This window comes from Mustela lutreola, chromosome 18, assembly GCF_030435805.1.
Source record: "Mustela lutreola isolate mMusLut2 chromosome 18, mMusLut2.pri, whole genome shotgun sequence".
Lineage (NCBI taxonomy): Eukaryota > Metazoa > Chordata > Mammalia > Carnivora > Mustelidae > Mustela > Mustela lutreola.
In genome coordinates this window covers 6,764,704-6,783,768 of record NC_081307.1, presented here as the reverse complement: position 1 = coordinate 6,783,768, position 19,065 = coordinate 6,764,704, and the positions used below count along the sequence as shown (strand labels likewise).

At 36.5% G+C, this 19,065-nt stretch overlaps 1 protein-coding gene across 1 annotated transcript in view; it reads right to left on the bottom strand.

Moving 5' to 3' along the window:
- The window catches only part of LOC131820570 (disintegrin and metalloproteinase domain-containing protein 18-like), a 213,905-nt gene that overhangs the window by 10,889 nt on the left and 183,951 nt on the right, over positions 1 to 19,065 (bottom strand). Inside the window, exon 19 of the mRNA XM_059156250.1 lies at positions 18,714 to 18,873. Within this exon, the coding sequence (XP_059012233.1) occupies positions 18,714 to 18,873 (160 nt within the window). The remainder of the gene's footprint in view (positions 1 to 18,713; positions 18,874 to 19,065) is intronic.

Sequence of the window (19,065 nt, the reverse complement as noted above, 5' to 3'; positions counted from 1 at the left end):
CAGAGAGAACCAGAAAAAAAAGAGACAGCTAAGAAAAGTCTTTTGGGGTCAGAGAGAGACAATCCTCAAAGGCTACTCTTGCAAAGGCAATTGGATATATTGGATCAGACAGTAGGGCAATTTGTGATATCTGAGGAGCAATATGGAGGCATCATATTATAGGGAAAATTCATTTTGATGAAATATTCTAGTTAAATCATTAAACAAAAAGTCAAACAAGAACAAGGAGCCTTGTGTGAGTGTGTAGTGGGTGGGCATAAGTATCTATAATTGCTACCATATTAATGTATTATCTAAGATTTCCAGATTCTAATGAAGATGTTATAAACTGCAAGGAAAGAGGAAATTGTGACCTACACCCAGGGAAAGAAGAGGAAACAAATTACCTGAAAAATCATAGTTGCCAGATTTAGAAGAAAAAACTTTAAAGCAGCTGTCATAAATAAAGCAGCTGTTCCATGAATTAAAGGAAACCATAAAAAAGGAAAAGAAAGTATTGTAATAATGTCTTATCTAATATAGAATAACAATACAACAAAAGAAAGCTGGGATATACAAAAGAGACCTTAAAACAAAGACTGTAGTAGAGACAAAGAAGGCATAAGTATAAAAGGGTCAGTTCAAGGAGAATATAACAATTGTAATGCACCTAAATATATAAAGCAAATATTAACAGACCTACCAGGAGATAGAGCAATACAATAGTAGTAGGAGACTTTAATACCCCACTTAAATCAAAGGAAAGATCGCCAAGACAGAAAAACCATTAAGGAAACATTTGCCTTAAATGATACATTAGACCAGATGGACTTAACAGATACATACAAAACATTCCATCCAAGAGAAACTGAATACATATTTTTCTCAAGCATATATGGAACCTTAGTGTAGACCTAGGTTACAGCATAAATTAAGCTATAGATACCTGGAAAAGATAGATCTAGTTCTACATCTCTAGGAGAGATGATATATTAAGCTACAAAAAGGTCTTAATACATTTGAAGAATGAAATAATATCAAGCATCTTTTCTGATCACAATGGCATAAAACTAGAAAACAATTACAAAAAGAAAACTGGGAAGTTCACAAATATGTGGAGAGTAAATAATATACTGCTGAACAACCAATGGGTCAAAATATCAAAAGAGAATTAAAATAATACCTGAGCATATAAAAACGGAAATGCGACTTACCAATTTTATGGGATGCAACAAAAGCACTTCTAAGTGGGAATTTCATAACAATATATGCCTACATCAAGAAACAAGAAAAATCCCAAGTAAACAGCATAGCTTTACACCTCAAGGAACTAAAACAGAATGAACAAATCCAAAGTTAGTAGAAACAATAAGATAAAGATAGCAATAAAATAAATGGAGATTAAAAAGACAATAGAAAAAAATCAATAAAACTTAAAGCTGGTTCTCTAAAAAGAAACACAACTAACAAAGTTTGATACACTCACTGAAGAAAAAAGAGAGGAGTTTAAAAAAAAATTGGAAATGAAATATAAGGTATAACTGATGTCAGAAATGCAAAAAATTGGCCCGCCTGGGTGGCTTGGTTGGTTAAGTGGCTAACTCTTGATTTCAGCTCAGGTCATGAACTCAGGTTTGTTGGATCAAGCCCCTCATCAGGCTGCACACTCGGCAGGGAATCTGCTTGAGATTCTTTCTCTCCCTCTTCCTCTACCCCTTCCCCTTCTCTCTCTCTCTTTTTAAGATAGATACATTCAAAAAAAGAAACACAAAGAATCATAAAAGTACCATAATTATATGACAAAAATTTTACAACCTAGAAGAAATGAATAAAATCTAAGAAACAAGCTACCAAGATTGATTCTTAAGAAATAGAATAAATGAAACAAGATGGAATTGGGAGGGAGACAAACCATAAGTGACTCTTAATCTCACAAAACAAACTGAGGGTTGCTGGGGGGAGGGGGTTTGGGAGAAGGGGGTGGTATTATGGACATTGGGGAGGGTATGTGCTTTGGTGAGTGCTGTGAAGTGTGTAAACCTGGTGATTCACAGACCTGTACCCCTGGGGATAAAAATATATGTTTATAAAAAGTAACAAATTTTAAAAAAAGAAGAAAAAAGAAATAGAAAATCTGACTAGAAAAATTGCTAGTAAGGAAATTGAAAGAATAACTAAAAAACACTCAACAAATGGAATTCTAGGACCAATTGGCTTCACTCATGATTTCTTCAGAACATTCAAAGATTTAAAACCAGCCCTTACCAAACCCAACCCAACCCAACCAAACCAAACCAAACCAAAGAAACAGAAGAAAACATCCAAACTCATTTTATGAGGCCAGCATTTCCCTGATACTCAAACCAGACAAGTATGCCACAATATAAGGATATTGTAGGTCAATATCCCTGATGAACATAGATGTAAAAAATTCTCAACAGAACATTAGCATACTGAATTCAACAATACATTAAAAGGATCATATACATAATCAAAATAGTATTTATTTCTGGGATGCAAAGATGTTTCAACAATTGCAAACCAACCAACATGACACATTCCATTAACAAAATGAATGCGAAAAATTATATCATCATCTTTCTAGATGCAAAAACATGACAAAAGTTAATACCAATTTATGAAAAAACCTCTCAACAAAACGGTATAAAGGGAATATACCTCAACATATTGAAGTCCAAATATGATAAACACATAGCTAACACCATGCTGAACAGTGAAAAAGCTGAGCTGTCCTCTAAGATCAGAAATAAGAAAAGGATGCCCACTCTCATCACTGTTATTCAACATAGGATTAAAATCCTTGTCAGAGCAATTATTCAAGAAAAGATACAAATGTGTCTAATTGGAAAGGATGAAGCAAAGCTGTCACTTTGCAAATGACATATTATATATGGTAAACCCTAAAGACTCCACCAAAAAGTTGTTAGAATAAACAAATTAAATAAGTTGCAGGATGAAAAATCAATGTACAAAATCTTCTGCATTTTTTACATTAATAATTACCTATCAGAAAGAAAAAATGCCTTTAAATACATCAAAAATAAAATATCTAGAAAATAAATTCAGCTGTGGAAGTAAAAGACTTGTACATGGAAACTATAAAACACTGATGATAGAAATTAAAGAAAAAATATAAAGATAATCTATTATCATGGATTAGAAAATTTATTATTAATATTTTTATATAACCCCAAATGATCCACAGATCTAATGTAATCCCTATCAAAATTTCAATGGCATTTTTCATAGAAATACATCAAAGTATTCTACAATAGGGTATAGAACAACAGAAGACCCCATATAGCCAAAACAATCAGGAGAAAGAAGAAGAAAACTGAAAGCATTATGGTCTCTGACTTCAAAATGTATTACAGAAGTGTAGTAATTAAAACATTATAGTTGTGGCATAAAAACAAACATATTGATCAATGAAAAAGAATAGAAGCCCCCCCAAATAAGCCCGTGCATATACAGTCAATTAATTTATGACAAAAGAGATAAGAATATTCAATGGAGAAAAGAAAATCTTTTCTGGTAAATGGTGTTGGAAAATTGGTCAGCCATATGCAAAAGAATGAAACTGGACCACCATCTTATACAATACACTAAAATTAACTCAAAATGGATTAAAGACTTTAATGGAAACCAGAAATTGTAAAACTCCAGAAGAAAACAGAGGCAGTTAAATTTCTTGACATTGATTTTGTTGATTTTTTTAATCTGACCCCAAAAAGAAAAGCAATAAAAACAAACAACTGGCATTTTATCCAACTGAAAACTTCTAAACAGCTAGAAAACCATCAACAACTTGAAAAGGCAACCTACTAAATGGGATAAAATATTTGCAATTCATAAATCAGATAAGGGGTTAAGATTCTGAATATAAAAATGACTAATATGACTTGACTGAAAAAAAACAATTTAATTGAAAAACATGTACAAAATCTGAATAGAATTTTTTCCAAATAAGTTTTATAAATGGCTGACAGATATCTGAAAATATACTCAACATCATTAATCATCAGGAGTGTGCAAATCAAAACTACAGTGAAACTTTGGGATTGATATTTTCAAAGGGACAACAAAAAATGAGTGTTGGCAAGGATGTGGAACAAAAGAAATCATTACACATTATTAGTGGGAAGGTAAATTGGTGCTACCTTTATGGAAAACAGCATGTCTTTTCTTCAAAAAATTAAAAAATTGAACTACCATATGATCCAACAATCTCACTTCTGAGTATTTATCTGAAAGAAACTAAAAAACAGTAACTGAGAAAGATATATGCACCATGTGTTCATTGCAGCATTTTTATACTAGCCAATATATAGAAACAACCTAAGTGTTTATCAATGGATGGACCTATCAAGAAAATTATATATATATACATATATATATATATATATATATATATATATGTATATATATATGAATTAAAATAAATTATGTATATATATATATATATATATGAATGAATTCAATCATAAAAAGGAGTGAAACACATAGGGACATTGAATTCACTATAGTAAGTGAAATAAGTCAGGCAGAGAAATACAAATACTGTATGCTCTCACTTTCTTATATGTGGAGTCTAAGTAAAATAAATGACAACAACAAAAAGAAACCAGCTCATAGAAACAAAGAAAATTTTGCCATTGCCAGGTGTTGAGGTTAGGGACTGGGTAACATAGGAGAAGGTAGTGAAAAGGTTCAAACTTCCAGTAATATATAAATACATCATAGGGATGTAATGTACAACATAGTGACTATAGTTAATAATACTGTATGGCATATTTTAAAGCTCCAAAAAATCCAGGTCTTATAAGTTCTTGTCACAAGAAAAAAATTGGTCCTATATGTCTGTATGAGGCATCTTAACTTGACTTAGTGTGGCAATAATTTTGCAATGTTTATAGATATAAAATAATTTTGTTGTACATCTAAAACTAATATAATGCTGTATATCATCAATCATACCTCAATTTAAAAAAGGATAACATAACATTGAAATTATAAAAAACATACAAATGGAAATTATGAAATTGAAAATACAATAACTAAAATAAAAAAGTCAAAAGAAAGACTCAGCAGTAGATGTGAGTTTGTAGATAATTTAGCTAACTTGAATACAGATCCATACTGATAAATATTTAGAAGAGGAAATTTTTTTAAAAAGTCAGAAAAGCTTCACATATATGTAGACATCATGAAGTGCACTGGCATATAACTAATGGATTCTGAAAAGAATAGAGAGACATGGGAGAAAAAAGTACATATCCGAAGATAAGTGGCTGGTATTTCCCCAATATGATGAAATACATTAAATACCACAGAAGTTCAATGAATTTCAAGTAGGATAAACATGGGGATTCATACTTAGACACATGATAGTTAAAATTTGAAAGACATGGACATAAAAATAATCTCCAAAGTATTAAGAATAAACAACTTATCACCTACAAAGAGATTTTATTAAGTATGGCATCTTCTCATCAGAAACAGTGGGAGCAGGAAGACAATTTGATGCTATATGAAATTACTGAATGAAATAAACCTGTCAACTAAGAATCCTATATCTAGCAAGACTGCGTTTCCATAATAATAGTCACATAAAGCTATTCCTAAATTTACAAAATTCTAGCAAAGATATTTTCTCTTTTTAGGAAAATTTGTTACTAGTAGACATCCCTTACAAGAAATAACAAAAGCCATTCTTCAGACTGAAGCAAACTACACAGGATAGTAATTCTAATCCATATAACAAGGCAAAGAGCATGAGTTAAGGACAGATTTGTAGGTGACTATAAAAAACAGTATATACAAACTTTCAGTTTTTATTTTGGCATGTAATAAATCTATCCCTTAATCATCCCAAATAACTACAAGTAAAAGAACAAACTGAAAATTAACAACTGATGAGGGAACCTGTTGCAAGTAGACCTGCTTTGCAATTAAGAATTTCAGGAAAGCAGAGAATGGTCAACAGAGTGAAATATTCTGACAAAACAAGCAAAATATTAAAGAAAATGCTGGTCAGGGAACGCATGGGTAGCTCAGAGGGTTAAGCCTCTGCCTTTGGCCCAGATCATGATCTCAGGGTCCTGGGATTGAGCTGAGATTCAGGTTCTCTGCTCAGCAGGAAGCCTGCTTCCTCCCACCCCCACCTCCCTCTCTGCCTACTTGTGATCTCTCTTTCTGTGTCAAATAAGTAAATCTTTTTTAAAAATGCTGGTCAGGGGGCGCCTGGGTGGCTCAGTGGGTTAAAGCCTCTGCCTTCGGCTCAGGTCATGATCCCAGCGTCCTGGGATCGAGCCCCACATCGGGCTCTCTGCTCAGCAGGGAGCCTGCTTCCTCCTCTCTCTCTGCCTGCCTCTCTGCTTACTTGTGGTCTCTGTCTGTCAAATAAATAAATTTAAAAAAATCTTAAAAAAAAAATGCTGGTCAGTTTTGACAACTAAGAGTTTTGGTAATTCCATCAAAAACAGTGCAGAGGCAGTGGTGAGTATAAAAATTAAGAAAGCTTTAACTAGATTTAAGAAGAAAAAAGGAGGTTAGACACAAAATCAAATATGAGATATAAGAATTTACTACTGTCCTACAGAAATTAAAATAATTTCAAGAAAATATACTATGAACAACTGTATGTAGCAAAATATTGTATTTTGATGAAATAATATTCCTAGAAGACACAAATTTCTAAAGTTGACTCAAGAAAGAAGATGAAATATGAATAGATTACAACAAATAAAGGCATCAAAATAATATTAAAACTCTTCCTATAAAGAGACCTCAGAACTGGATATTGTTACTGGTGATATCTTACATTTGAAATTGTTGGAGGAGATATGAGTGTCCACATTGATGTTTTTAAAATTGCGCATACTGTGTTGTGTGCTTCTTTAGGTTTTCAACAGCTCACACACATATGCAATGTATCAATGCAAATCAACAATTATGCCTTTATGTGATGAAAAATCATTTGATATTTTTTATTAAATTTATTTTCAGAAAAACAGTATTCATTATTTTTTCACCACACCCAGTGCTCCATGCAATCCATTCCCTCTCTAATATCCACCACCTGGTGGTACCCCAACCTCCCAAACCCCCGCCACTTCAAACCCCTCAGATTGTTTTCCAGAGTACATAGTCTCTCATGATTTACCTCCCCTTCCAATTTACCCCAACTCCCTTCTCCTCTCTAACACCCCTTTTCCTCCATGATATTTGTTATGCTCCACAAATAAGTGAAACCATATGATAATTGACTCTCTCTGCTTGACTTATTTCACTCAGCATAATCTCTTGCAGTCCCATCCATGATGCTACAAAGTTGGGTATTCATCCTTTCTGATGGAGGCATAATACTCCATAGTGTATATGGACCACATCTTCCTTATCCATTCGTCCATTGAAGGGCATCTTGGTTCTTTCCATAGTTTGGCAACCATGGCCATTACTGCTATAAACATTGGGGTACAGATGGCCCTTCTTTTCACGACATCTATATCTTTGGGGTAAATAGCCAGGAGTGCAATGGCAGGGTCATAGGGAAGTTCTATTTTTAATTTCTTGAGGAATCTCCACACTGTTCTCCAAAGAGGCTGCACCAATTTGCATTTCCACCAACAGTGTAAGAGGGTTCCCCTTTCTCCACATCATCTCCAACACATGTTGTTTCCTGTTTTGTTAATTTTGGCCATTCTAACTGGTGTAAGGTGATATCTCAATGTAGTTTTAATTTGAATCTCCCTGAGGGCTAATGATGATGAACATTTTTTCATGTGTCTGATAGCCATTTGTATGTCTTGATTGGAGAAGTGTCTGTTCATATCTTCTGCCCATTTTTGATATGTTTGCCTGTTTTGTGTGTGTTGAGTTTGAGGAGTTCATTATAGATCCTGGATATCAACCTTTTGTCTGTACTGTCGTTTGCAAATATCTTCTCCCATTCCGTGGGTTGCCTCTTTGTTTTTTTGACTGTTTCCTTTGCTGTGCAGAAGCTTTTGATTTTGATGAAGTCCCAAAAGTTTATTTTCGCTTTTGTTTCCTTTGCCTTTGGAGACGTATCTTGGAAGAAGTTGCTGTGGCTGATATTGAAGAGAGTACTGCCTATGTTCTCCTCTAGGATTCTGATGGATTCCTGTCTCACGTTGAGGTCTTTTATCCATTTTGAGTTTATCTTTGTGTATGGTGTAAGAGAATGGTTGAGTTTCAATCTTCTACATATAGCTATCCAGTTTTCCCAGCACCATTTTTGAAGAGACTGTCTTTTTTCCACTGTACATTTTTTCCTGTTTTGTTGAATATTAATTGACCATAGAGTTGAGGGTCCATATCTGGGCTCTCTACTCTGTTCCACTGGTCTATGTGTCTGTTTTTATGCCAGTACCATGCTGTCTTGGGGATCACAGCTTTGTAATAAAGCTTGAAATCAGGTAATGTGACGCCCCCAGCTTTATTTTTGTTTTTCAACATTTCCTTAGTGATTTGGGGTCTCTTCTGATTCCATACAAATTTTAGAATTCTTTGCTCCAGCTCTTTGAAGAATACCAGTCGAATTTTGATCGGAATGGCATTAAAAGTATAGATTGCTCTAGGCAGTATAGACATTGTAACAATGTTTATTCTTCTGATCCAAGAGCATGGAATGGTCTTCCATCTTTTTGTGTCTTCTTCAATTTCTTTCATGAGTGTTCTGTAGTTCCTCGAGTACAGATCCTTTACCTCTTTGGTTAGGTTTATTCCCAGGTATCTTATGGTTCTTGGTGCTATAGTAAATGGAATCGATTCTCTAATTTCCCTTTCTGTATTTTCATAGTTAGTGTATAAGAAAGCCACTGATTTCTGCACATTGACTTTGTATCCTGCCACGTTGCTGAATTGCTGTATGAGTTCTAGTACTTTTGGGGGTGGAGTCTTTTGGGTTTTCCATATAAAGAATCATGTCATCTGCGAAGAGAGAGAGTTTGACTTCTTTATTACCAATTTGGATACCTTTTATTTCTTTTTGTTGTCTGATTGCTGTTGCTAGGACTTCTAATACTGTGTTGAACAAGAGTGGTGAAATGGGCATCCTTGTCTTGTTCCTGATCTCAACGGGAAGGCTGCAAGCTTTTTCCCATTGAGGATGATATTTGCTGTGGGTCTTTCATAGATAGATTTGATGAGGTTCAGGAATGTTCCCTCTATCCCTATACTTTGAAGCGTTTTAATCAGGAATGGATGCTGGATTTTGTCAAATGCTTTTTCTGCATTGATTGAGAGGACCATGTGGTTCTTCTCTCTTCTCATATTAATTTGTTGTATTACATTGATTTGCGAATGTTGAACCATCCTTGTGGCCCAGGGATGAATCCCACCTGATCGTGGTGGATAATCTTTTTAATGTGCTGTTGGATCCTGTTGGCTAGGATCTTGTTGAGAATCTTAGAATCCATATTCATCAGTGATATTGGTCTAAAATTCTCCTTTTTGGTAGGGTCTTTGCCTGGTTTGGGGATCAGGGTAATGCTGGCTTCATAGAAAGAGTCTGGAAGTTTTCCTTCTGCTTCAATTTTTTGAAACAGCTTCAGGAGAATAGGTGTTATTTCTTCTTTGAAGGTTTGGTAGAATTCCCCAGGGAATCCATCAGGTCCTGGGCTCTTTTTTGGGGGGAGGTTTTTGATCACTGCTTCAATCTCATTATTAGATATCGGTCTATTCAGGTTGTCGATTTCTTCCTGGTTCAATTTTGGTAGTTTGTATTTTTCCAGGAATGCATCCATTTCATCTAGGTTGCTAAGCTTATTGGCATATAACTGTTGATAATAACTTCTGGTGATTGTTTCTACTTCCTTGGTGTTCGTTGTGATCTCTCCCTTTTCATTCATAATTTTATGAATTTGGGCTTTCTCTCTTTTCTTTTGGATTAGTGTGGCCAATGGTTTATTGATCTTATTGATTCTTTCAAAAAACCAGCTTCTAGTTTCATTGATACATTCTACTGTATCTCTGGTTTCTACCTCATTGATCTCAGCTCTAATCTTGATGATTTCCCTTCTTATGTGTGGAGTTGGTTTGATTTGTTGTTGATTCTCCAGTTCTTTAAGGTGTAGAGACAGCTGGTTCATTCTGGATTTTCTGGATTTTTCAATTTTTTTGAGGGAGGCTTGGATGGCTAAGCATTTCCCCCTTAGGACCACCTTTGCTGTATCCCATAGGTTTTGGACAGAAGTGTCTTCATTCTCATTGGTTTCCATGAATTGTTTCAGTTCTTCTTTGATCTCCTGGTTGATCCAAGCATTCTTAAGGAAGGTGGTCTTTAGCTTCCAGGTGTTTGAGTTCCTTCCGAACTTTTCCTTGTGATTGAGCTCCAGTTTCAAAGCATTGTAATCTGAGAATATGCAGGGAATAATCTCAGTCTTTTGGTATTGGTTGAGTCCTGATTTGTGACCCAGTACGTGGTCTATTCTGGAGAAGGTTCCGTGTGCACTTGAGAAGAATGAGTATTCTGTTATTTTAGGGTGGAATGTTCTGTATATATCTATGAAGTCCATCTGGTCCAATGTGTCATTCAATGCTCTTGTTTCTTTATTGATTTTCTGCTTCGATGTTCTGTCTATTTCTGAGAGAGGCGTGTTAAGATCTCCTACGATTAGTGTATTCATATCAATATGACTCTTTATCTTGATTAACAGTTTTCTTAAGTAATTGGCTGCTCCCATATTGGAAGCATAGATATTTACAATTGTTAGATCACCTTGGTGGAGAGTCCCTTTAAGGATCATGTAGTGTCCTTCTGTATCTCTGACTACAGTCTTTAGTTTGAAGTCTAATTTATCTGATATGAGAATCACTACCCCAGCCTTCTTTTGAGGCCCATTGGCATGAAAGATTCTTCTCCATCCCTTCACTTTCAGTCTGGGTGTATCTTTAGGTTCAAAATGGGTCTCTTGTAGACAACATATGGATGGGTCCTGTCATTTTATCCAATCTGCAACCCTGTGCCATTTTATGGGCGCATTTAGGCCATTCACATTGAGAGTGATTATTGATAGATATGTTTTTATTGACATCAAGTTACCTTTGAAGTCTTTCTTTCTGTAGACTGTCTCTATATTTCTGTTCAATGCTATTCTTGGGATTTTTTACTCTTTTATAGAACCCCCCTTAATATTTCCTGCAGTGTCGGCTTCGTGGTTGCATAGTCTTTTAAGCCTTGCCGGTTGGAAACTCTTTATCTCTCCATCCATTTTGAATGTCAGTCTTGCTGGATAAAGTATTCTTGGCTGCATGTTCTTCTCATTTAGTGCCCTGCATGTATCTTGCCAGCCTCTTCTGGCTTGCCAGGTCTCTGTGGACAGGTCTGACGTTCTTCTGATGGGCTTCCCTCTCTAAGTAAGGAGCCTCTTTGCCCTGGTGGCTTTCAAGAGATTATACCTACAATTATAATTCCTCAATTTGACTATCAGGTGTCATGATTTTTTTTGGAATGTAGAATCTTGGGTGGAGACCATTCAGCCTCTAGTATATGAGCTGGTTCCATTCGCGAGATTGGGAAAATTTTCATGAAGGACTTGTTCCACTGTATCTTCTAGACTTCTTTCTTTCTCCTCCCCTTCAGCAATTCCAATAATTCTGACATTGGAACGCTTCATGGCATCCTTTATTTCCCTGATTCTGTTTTTGTGGTTTCTAAGCTGTTTGTTCCAGGCTTCCTCCTGATCCTTTCTCTCTATCTGTTTGTCTTCCAGATCACTAATTCTATCTTCTCAGTTACCCTAGCTTTGAGAGAGTTTAGAATAGATTGGAACTCATTGAGAGCATTGTGAACCTCCTCCCTGGTAGCTTTAAGCTCTGCGCTAACATTGTGAACATCCTGTCTGGTCGCTTTCAGTTTGGCCCTAATCAATTCTGTTTGGTCATCCACGGCTTTCTCCAACCTTTCTCAGTTGTTAGCCTGAATTCTCTTTCTGACATATTGTCTATGTTGGTAGCTGTTAGCTCTGTTGCAGAAGGTCCATCCTCTGTATTTTTCTTCTGCTGGGCATTCCTCCTCCTAGTCATTTTGGTGGGAGATGACTGAACAGATGTAGCTGGATGTATCAACTGTGGTGCAGTCAAGGTGCACCCTGGAACACTTCTGAGCAATCAGGATTCCCCACCCAAATGAGAGACAAAAGAAAAGAAAAAGAAAAAGAAAAAAGAAAAGAAAAGAAGAAAAAACAAAAGAGAGAGAGAGAGACAGGAAAGAAAGGGAAGATGAAAGAGAAGTTTCAGCCCATATGGGCCCCAAGGTAAGATTTATGAAGTAGACAAACAAAAAGAGATAAAAAGACTGATACAAGTATATGAAAAGAGAAAAAAAATATATGTAAATAAAGAAAGAACCTTGTCAAAAAGAACCCCAAGTGTAAAATTTATAAGCTATCAGGACAAACACAAAAACACAGAAACACTGGTGGAAGAAGATGGGAGAGTTCTTATAAATTCTCAGTGTGTGTGAGGAAGGTTGTTTTGATTCTTCCTGGATGTATCTTGATATCTTTGTTAAAGGACTCAACTTTCCTAAGATAAAGGGGATTAAAAATTGGTTTACCTATAGGGGTAGTATTGATTGGGGAAAGGGGATTACTTTGAAGTTTAACTCTATATGAATATTAGAGGATAAAAATAAAAAGGAATAAACTAGACTAAACTAAACTAAAATTAAAAAAAGGAATTCAAAAAATAAAAATGCAAAAGAAAAACATAGGTGTATGTATCAAAAAGTTCAGGTTAGAAAGGTATTATGGAATTTGATGTACTGTACAGCTTGCTGTGATGGTAAATAGGTTAAAAAAATTACCTATGTGTAAAAAAAAAAAAAATGTACCAGAATAGTGGGAACAAGTGAACAATACGTTTTCCTATGAAATAGTGGTTGTTCTCTTGTGGTCCTTTTTTTTTTCTCTTTTTTTTTTTTTTTTTTTTTTTTCTTTCTTGGTTTGTTTTCTGGGGGAGGGGCCTGCCACGTGGGTTGTCAGTCAATGATGTTTCCTGAGTTAAGTCCTCCCGCCCCCCTCAAGGGGGTGGGCTCTGAGGAAACTGTTTTTTTTCAGGCTTTTGTTCTCTGGCAGTTTTTATGCTTGTTCACTTTTTTTTTTCTCTCACCTTGACCACTTTTGATGGTTTTTGTAGTTTTAGACGAAAACAAACCACACCCTGATCTCCCTCTCAGAGAGAAGCCTCAGTCTGGGTGCAGAGCCTAAATAAGTTCCCCTTTGGCCACTGGCAGAGCAGGTTCCATGTTGCAGACCCTGGGGGCGCAGGATCCTTTGCTTGTACCCAAAGCCAAGGCAGTGGCAGCTGTCTGGGAGCTCCAGACCTCCAGAGAAGTTCCAAGCAGCGATCGCACACTGAGATTTTGCCGCTGTATGGGCTGGGAGTGCCTGGTCTTGCTGGGTCAAAGAGTGCCTGGCTTGTGCACACCTCTTTCAGAGGCGGCTATGGGTCCTGTGCGCGTCTTGGGCACTGAGAACGGGGCGCAGGTCCGAAAGCCCCAGGCTGGGCTTTTGCGCACCTCTGTCAGGGGAGAGTTTGGGGCGCGTGGCTTAGGCTTTGAAACAATGGCGTGGGTCAAAGACCACCGGCCGGCCTTTGTGACTCTCTCAGGGGAGCATGAGGGATGTGCGCGCGTATCTCGGGCTTTGTAGCTGGGCTCACGCATTCTGTCCACCAGCGTGGTTCCCATCCCCTCACAGGAGCCAGAACCCAGGCATTCTGGGGCGCGCTGGCGGCTTAGGGACCAAGAGCTGGTTTCTCCGCCGCACTCTCTCTGCCTCAGCGCCGGGGAGGCAGTCCTGGGACCGGGGACTTAAGCCCCTGTCCCTAGCCGCCCCGATTCCCACAATTCTCCCCCCCTCCCCCGTGATCCTTTGCTCTTTTGAAGTGTTTTCAACCAGTCTCCAAGTTAATGCTTGTCCCCAGACGCAGGGCACTCTCGCTCGTATTGGGGTATTACTTTCCAACTGGTTGCCTCTGGTGGCTCCCTCCCCCTTTTGTTTATCTTTTGATATCAGTCCACTGTTCCCACTCCACTTTATCTGCCCACTGGCGTCTTCTGCCCCTGTAGAGATCCAGACGTGTATAATTCTGATATCAGGCTGATTTCATGGGTGAATGGAGTTCTTTGGTAGGTAATCAGCTCACTTTGGGGTACCAGCTGAAAAGGTGCCTCCTCCTACTCCCCCGCCATCTTGTCCCCCCATCATTTGATATTTTTGAACTTATTCCTGTTTTACATGCTCCAGGATAAACATAAACAATACTTAAAGTCAGTTTCTCTAAATACTTTATAAATATAAGATTCCAAGGGACTATTCATGTATGAATAAAAAAGCATTGATAGGGGCACCTGGGTGGCTCAGTCAGTTAAGCGTCTGTTCAGGTCATTATCCCAGAGTCCTAGGATGGAGCCTGCTTCTCTCTCTGCCCCTCACCCCACTTGTGCTCTGTCTCTCTCTCTCTCAAATAAATAAATAAAATCTTTAAAAAAGCATGAGTAAACTATATGTGCGTATATGTGTGTATACAACTTCTGTAAAGATAAAATATAAACAAATGGGGCAAGAGGTCAAATGATATGAAAAGTAATTTCTGTGTACAGAAAAACAGTATGGCCCAGAAGAAAATAAAAATTGGCAGTCTCACTAGTAATTAAAATATGTATAGAAGAAACACTATCATCATTCTTATCTCATATAGAGTAAAATTGAATCTCTCTTGTTGTGAAATCTTGGTCTTAGATTTGGCTTTGAATTGGCTTCCCAGCACAGTTTGCATGCCATCCCTTATTCCCAGTTGTTTAAGCCCCCAGAAATACTATGGCTATTCCAAATATTCTTCCTTAACTTTGCCAGTCTTGCTGAAGCTTTCTTCATGTTTTGATAACTACTATGCTGTCTTCTAGTTTTTTTCCAGGGTTTAATTTAATAGAACATTTTAGTTGTATGTTATTTTATTAATTTCAATGACTATTTTTTTTAAATTTTTTTAAATTAATTTTTTATTATTTATTTATTTTATTTTAATTTTTTATTTTTTATAAACATATATTTTTATCCCCAGGGGTACAGGTCTGTGAATCACCAGGTTTACACATTTCACAGCACTCACCAAAGCACATACCCTCCCCAATGTCCATAATCCCACCCCCTTCTCCCAAACCCCCTCCCCCCAGCAACCCTCAGTTTCTTTTGTGAGATTAAAAGTCACTTATGGTTTGTCTCCCTCCCAATCCCATCTTGTTTCATTGATTCTTCTCCTACCCACTTAAGCCCCCATGTTGCATCACCACTTCTTCATATCAGGGAGATCATATGATAGTTGTCTTTCTCTGCTTGACTTATTTCGCTAAGCATGATACGCTCTAGTTCCATCCATGTTGTCGCAAATGGCAAGATTTCATTTCTTTTGATGGCTGCATAGTATTCCATTGTGTATATATACCACATCTTCTTGATCCATTCATCTGTTGATGGACATCTAGGTTCTTTCCATAGTTTGGCTATTGTGCACATTGCTGCTATAAACATTCAGGTGCACGTGCCCCTTTGGATCACTACGTTGGTATCTTTAGGGTAAATACCCAATAGTGCAATTGCTGGGTCATAGGGCAGTTCTATTTTCAACACTTTGAGGAACCTCCATGCTGTTTTCCAGAGTGGCTGCATCAGCTTGCATTCCCACCAACAGTGTAGGAGGGTTCCCCTTTCTCCGCATCCTCGCCAACATCTGTCATTTCGTGACTTGTTGATTTTAGCCATTCTGACTGGTGTGAGGTGATATCTCATTGTAGTTTTGATTTGTATTTCCCTGATGCCGAGTGATATGGAGCACTTTTTCATGTGTCTGTTGGCCATCTGGATGTCATCTTTGCAGAAATGTCTGTTCATGTCCTCTGCCCATTTCTTGATTGGATTATTTGTTCTTTGGGTGTTGGGTTTGCTAAGTTCTTTATAGATTCTGGACACTAGTCCTTTATCTGACATGTCGTTTGCAAATATCTTCTCCCATTCTGTCAGTTGTCTTTTGATTTTGTTAACTGTTTCCTTTGCTGTGCAAAAGCTTTTGATCTTGATGAAATCCCAATAGTTCATTTTTGCCCTTGCTTCCCTTGCCTTTTGCGTTGTTCCTAGGAAGATGTTGCTTGGGCAGAGGTTGAAGAGGTTGTTGCCTGTGTTCTCCTCAAGGATTTTGATGGATTCCTTTCACACATAGAGGTCCTTCATCCATTTTGAGTCTATTTTTGTGTGTGGTGTAAGGAAATGGTCCAATTTCATTTTTCTGCATGTGGCTGTCCAATTTTCCCAGCACCATTTATTGAAGAGGCTGTCTTTTTTCCATTGGACATTCTTTCCTGCTTTGTCGAAGATTAGTTGACCATAGATTTGAGGGTCTATTTCTGGGCTCTCTATTCTGTTCCATTGATCTATGTGTCTGTTTTTGTGCCAGTACCATGCTGTCTTGATGATGACAGCTTTGTAATAGAGCTTGAAGTCCGGAATTGTGATGCCACCAACGTTGGCTTTCTTTTTCAATATCCCTTTGGCTATTCGAGGTCTTTCCTGGTTCCATATAAATTTTAGAATTATTTGTTCCATTTCTTTGAAAAAGATGGATGGTACTTTGATAGGAATTGCATTAAATGTGTAGATTGCTTTAGGTAGCATAGACATTTTCACAATATTTATTCTTCCAATCCAGGAGCATGGAACATTTTTCCATTTCTTTGTGTCTTCCTCAATTTCTTTCATGAGTACTTTATAGTTTTCTGAGTATAGATTCTGTGCCTCTTTGGTTAGGTTTATTCCTAGGTATCTTATGGTTTTGGGTGCAATTGTAAATGGGATTGACTCCTTAATTTCCCTTTCTTCTGTCTTGCTGTTGGTGTAGAGAAATGCAACTGATTTCTGTGCATTGATTTTATATCCTGACACTTTACTGAATTCCTGTATAAGTTCTAGCAGTTTTGGAGTGGAGTCTTTTGGGTTTTCCACATATAGTATCATATCATCTGCGAAGAGTGATAATTTGACTTCTTCTTTGCCTATTTGGATGCCATTAATTTCCTTTTGTTGTCTGATTGCTGAGGCTAGGACCTCTAGTACTATGTTGAATAGCAGTGGTGATAATGGACATCCCTGCTGTGTTCCTGACCTTAGCGGAAAAGCTTTCAGTTTTTCTCCATTGAGAATGATATTTGTGGTGGGTTTTTCATAGATGGCTTTGATGATATTGAGGTATGTGCCCTCTATCCCTACACTTTGAAGAGTTTTGATCAGGAAGGAATGCTGTACTTTATCAAATGCTTTTTCAGCATCTATTGAGAGTATCATATGGTACTGGTTCTTTCTTTTATTGATGTGTTGTATCACATTGACTGATTTGCGGATGTTGAACCAACCTTTCAGCCCTGGAATAAATCCCACTTGGTATGAAGACAAGTGATCCAGATTACCATATTTTATTAGAAGATCCAATATTTTACCTATTAATTTTGCATAAGTTTACTCAAATCAAAGACTGAGTGTGTCATGGAGAGCAAGGATTGAAAGGGCATTCTTGCAGAGGCCATCCAAAATATAACAAAAAGATGGATAAAAAGTTTCTTTGGAAAACTAATGAAGAAATAAGAAAGAAAAACCAGGTAATCAAACTCTCTTACATAGTTTACTCAAGGTTGAGGTGGTTATATTCCAGAGTCAATATTTTCTTACCTATAGCATAAGATATCAATAAGTTGATTAAGGCAACTCTGAAAATAAGACTCTGTAAGGATCAAGCTTGGGATGCCATTCTAAGGGAATACCTGATGATTCCAGGATAGATGGTTCTATGCTAGATATTCCAAACTTAGTTGAAATTCAAGGTCCTTTATAAAATTAATTAAGAAGGCAATACATAACAGAAATGAATATTTATTTATAAGATGAAATAATTTTATTACTATCTGGTTAAAATAATGTTTTCAATGGTTCCAAGTGTATATTACTTATAGAATACACAAGATGAAAGGCCAAAAGATATATATCCCAGGACTTCTAAAACTGTTTATAAAGGGATATTTATTGAGTCTGAGTCTGGGATATTTATTGAGAAATTTTTGGGTTGTGGAGATGTGTCGAACATGCAAATTACTCAGATCCCATAAATATCATTACCTGTGAGGCCTTTCATTGATTTCTTTCTTTTTTTCTCTGCAGAGAATTATGATAGGTCAGTTAAGTCACTTTCTCTTTCAGTGTGTATGATCCATCACTTCCCTGAACAATATTACAAGCAAGGTGTGTATAGAAAAAATATCTTCATAAAATAGACCAGTAAGTTAGCCTTCAAAAAAGACCCATTACTACTTTGAAGCTGAAATTTTCATTTGTGATGTTACATTTAAGGATTTAAATGAGGGTTTCTTACTTTCAATGAGTCAACAGTTTGGTTACCAGAAGAGAAGAATGGCAAATGTAAGAATAGCAACATCTAAACACTGTAAATACTTATGAGGAAAACAATTCTAGAATAGCCACAATTCTGACTTGATGCAATATGCAAGCAACAATCTATTGGAAAATAAAAATATAAAAGCATACTTAAGAATGAATATCACTAAGCATTATAGAACTATGAATGTATTTCACTGGTCGATGAGCAGTAAAATTTAAGATAATAAATTATTCACATGTCATATTTACCCTTCATATTCTGCATTCTCCCTGTTGCATGATTTTCTCATTTCATTTCGTTTCATGATCATAATGGTGAATATTATGATAAAGGGCAGAACAATGTAGAAACTCAGAATAAGCCAGTTGTTCTGCTGTGCACTGGAGTCTTCTTTAATAAAAATTATATCTAGAAATAAAACATAGTGGATATTCACTTCACCAAATATTTACATAAACATATTTTTTACTTTAATATTTTTATATAAATATTTGTATAAATAATTAAAATTTTAATACATTGCCAACTCTTACAGAGGAAAATGAAAGGACATTTAAACTCATAACTCCTAACAACAATGATACATTTATCACATTTCAT